The 3893-nt window shown below is 32.0% G+C and overlaps 1 protein-coding gene across 1 annotated transcript; it reads left to right on the forward strand.

Moving 5' to 3' along the window:
• Positions 1 to 532: 532 nt before the first annotated feature.
• LOC129571306 (uncharacterized) lies at positions 533 to 2622 on the forward strand. Its single transcript, XM_055451082.1, has 7 exons — positions 533 to 624; positions 685 to 863; positions 937 to 1161; positions 1221 to 1520; positions 1588 to 1815; positions 1881 to 2009; positions 2508 to 2622. The coding sequence occupies exons 2-7, from the start codon at positions 852 to 854 to the stop codon at positions 2556 to 2558; spliced, it is 945 nt and encodes a 314-aa protein (XP_055307057.1). The 5' UTR covers positions 533 to 624; positions 685 to 851; the 3' UTR covers positions 2559 to 2622.
• Positions 2623 to 3893: the final 1271 nt, after the last annotated feature.

The raw sequence follows: 3893 nt of genomic DNA on the forward strand, positions 1-3893 counted from the left end.
ATTCACTTAGAAGCAAATGTCAACTATCGCCGAATACGCGTGCTATACACACAGAAAATAGTCCCCGGAAAATTTAGGTGTTCGCCGGAAATTTTGACATATAAATATAATTTCTATATATATTTTCCCGGTAACAGTTTAAATTTACCGGCGTTGACATTTTCGCAGACATTCTATCGTAAACTATATATATTTTCCCGGGAACGAGTTCATTTTACCAACTGAAACGAGTTCTCATATTTTCATTGAGATTTGCTGCTTGAAAATTTAAAATTTACGAAAAACTATAGAAAAATTTAAAGAGAATCAAGAAAAAATAAAATATTTGGTAAAACAAATTATTTGAATAATGAATTTGATCGCGATCGAAATGTTTTATTCAACAACGAATAGCGCCATCTGTCATTTCAAGCTCAAACGAGCTCATATGATCGTTCTGACATTTAGTCTGCGCAACGAGAATCATTCCAAGTGAAATGTAAACAACAAAAAGTTCAACAGAAATGCCGACAATATATGTAACAACTTTAATTCGAGGCGTCTCTCGATATGTGAAATTTACCGAAGAAGAGCAAGACGCAGCAGATTTTCGAGAAAAATTTATATTTCAATTCATTGACAAAGGTAAGAAATCTTGTGAAAATCAAATACATTTCAAACTGTTAGAATTTTCGAAAATTCTAGTAATTGATGCACACCAATTGGGCTCACTCGATGACATCACCATTGATTTTTTCGACAACAATAAAACACCGATATATTCTGATGATCTCTTTGATATTGTTGGACAAAAACTTAATTGTGGATGTTTTTATGTTGAATTGAAAATAACTGGAGAGACAGATAGAACCATGACAGTCGCAGTAAGTTTAATGCTTGAAATTTTTTTTTTAATTACTTATTAAAACATTCAACATTTACTGTCACAACGTTTAGCAATTGCGACATTATTTGGAAGTGAGAAAGAATGCGGGATCAATCATCACGGAACACCAACAAAAACACGCGTTGACAAAGAAATCTAGACTCAAATTGATAAACCTTTTGGCTGACTTGATCAAAGAGGATTATGATGATAATGCGACAGAATTTGAAATCAAGTCGATTTGTCTAGCCACGGTCACAATTTTTCCTTCATTGGCAGATGAAACGGGTGGCATAGTAAGTTCTTTTACATTTTACTGCGAAATATTCTTTAATTACACTCAATTCAATCAAAGGGACTGCTGTATGGTTCAGGATATGGATTTTTGTATGAGAAACTGCGATACAACTCTAAAAAAGGTGACAACAATCAAAATGCAATTGATAATGCTATGGAAATTGAAAGCGGAAATTCACCTCTCGAACAAGATCAAGACGAAGTGCTACAGTATTTAAAAAACTGCGTTGTTCACCAAAATAAAGAAGAATTGAAACAAGTGCTTGCGAGTTGTGTCGAGTTCCGTCGTAAAATCCTAAGCGATCCACCACAGCCGATTTATAAAATGTTTGGATTTTACTTTGTCGACCCAGAGCTGGTAACAATATAAAGTTAAATTATTTCTATTTATCGAAACCTTACCCATTAAAAATTTTGTTGTTTAGATTTTATTTGACTTTGAGATTCTGTACAGTGACATTGATGGGAATGCATTCATGAATACTTGGCCGGAAATAAAACACACTGCACGAGATGTGCACGATATCCATGTTCCAGAAAATATCATTCCAATGAATAATCCGGAGATTTTGGATTTTTTGCATCTCTTGAAATTCATTCCGTCGCGGGCCAAATTTGAAAACGTCATTAAGGAATTCATAATTTTTGGCAAGGTATAAACAGAATCTTATACACTCAAAACATATTTCTATTAATAAGACAATTGCTATGTTCTTAGACTCAACATGACGATCCAGTAAGAATGGTTCAACCGAGAAATCCGCACCCAATAATAATTGTCATCTATGGATTGATTCCAGCTCCGGACACAAAGTTCTATATTGGATGGCAAGATCGTATATTCAGCGTAGGATTTTTTATTCAAATATCATATATATTTCTTTAATTAACTTTTTTATTTGAATGAGTGTGTTTGTTCTATTTAAGGTACCGAAACCATTCAATTTTATGCAAGTGTTGGATCTGTTTTATAAAATCCACAAAGTGTTCAATATTGAATTCAATTCAAAGATTCGACCATCAATGACATTCATTGACCATTTCATTTTCAAATTTCCAACTACATCAATCACTTCGACGGTTCGAGAAGCTTCAAACAAGCTATTTCCAAACCAATCTGCATGACTCAAATTTTTGTTCTTTTTTCGCATTCTTTTCTTGAATTTAAACTGTGTTGAATTCAACACAAATCTGCATGTTGTCTCCTTCGGAAAAAATATTTATATATCGCAATTTGTTTGTTTTGAGTGTGATATGAAGTACCTCACATGTGTGTGTGTGTATATTTCCTGAATATTTATGACAATTAATTTAATTTAAAACGTCTTTTTGATTATTTATTTAGCATTTCGAAATAACAAGACTGATGAACTGTGAAAGTTTGCTAACGAAATAGAACGACTACAACAAAATGGAAGTAAAAGTAAACGAATCGAATATTTTCGTTAAAATATTTATATTTTTTTATATTTCGGAAATAAAAAGAATTAACTCAATGTACTTTTTTCATCTTTTCAATTATTTATTCTCGAAATATTTTTCATTGATAAATTTAGTGTGGTTTGTTTTATTACATAATTTCTTTCAGCTGGAGTGTGTCGCAAATTATAAACGTTTTATTTTCTGAATATTTTCGCTCATATGACTTTGGATTTTCTAAGTTTTTATGATCTATGACAACAAAATCAGATACTCTCTCACTTTTTCTTTCAATTTCAATGCTATGGTAAAAAGAGTCAAATTGCTTAACATTGTATGGTCGGCAAAAAAATAATAGTTGGGTTTCTTTTGCTAGAACCTCGACAATTTCGAATAAACATGCATTGAAAATAATCATTAAACCTTTTCTATACACAAAACAATTATATTTTGCAAATTTCAACACTTTTAGTCCATCTAAATCTACAAATGTTGCAACTTGATCATAATAATTTTTTTCATAGCCACATTTGTTGAAATCGACATTCTTTTTGGAAAATTCTAAAGAATCTGTAGCAAATTTTTTGTGTGAAATCGTTTCTTGGTGTTTATGAGTGAGTGTCTTTGTTATATTTACGAAATTATTGGTTTTCTGTGCTAAACTCTTGAAAAAACCATGTTTTGATTCAAACCGCATAGTCCAATAATTTACCAAAGGGCCTATCTTTCTGATTGCGTATGGGTAGTGTAAAATAAGGTGATGTTTTGGTAACAAGGTCACTCCAAAAAGCTCTCTCAAGCATGTGTAATGGGTTTCAATGTATGAAGACAAATTTTTGACATCATCTTCGACCATTTTGTTTGAATAAATTATTTGCATAATTTTTAGCATACTCTCTGCAGAAATCCATATGGTTTTAAGTTTTTCTTTGTAATTGGCGAAAATAAACGGCAAATTAATCATAACTGTATACATTTGAGCTGCATTCTGTCCTAAATTGTGTTGATTGAACATAATTGTCGATGGCTTATTTTGCTGGTCAAGTTGGCCGTAGATGTGATCGCGCACGAGCTTCAGGATGTCATTATTCTTTATGATGTTATTTTTGTCACAATACTCAAATAAGTGGAATAAGTAAAAGGGGATAATTCCTTCATTTACATCATGCATTACATCCAAAGTAATATTATCCAAGACATGGAATCCCTGAAGACGATTGAAAATGCACTCACGTTTAATGCCCTTCGTTATTTTAAAGTTGATTGCTTTGCCATTTTGGACGAATTTCGAAGCAGCCTCAACACACTTCTG

This window comes from Sitodiplosis mosellana, unplaced genomic scaffold (genome assembly GCF_009176505.1).
Source record: "Sitodiplosis mosellana isolate CC-2019 unplaced genomic scaffold, AAFC_SMos_1.0 Smas_scaffold_1954, whole genome shotgun sequence".
NCBI classification, from domain to species: Eukaryota; Metazoa; Arthropoda; class Insecta; order Diptera; family Cecidomyiidae; genus Sitodiplosis; species Sitodiplosis mosellana.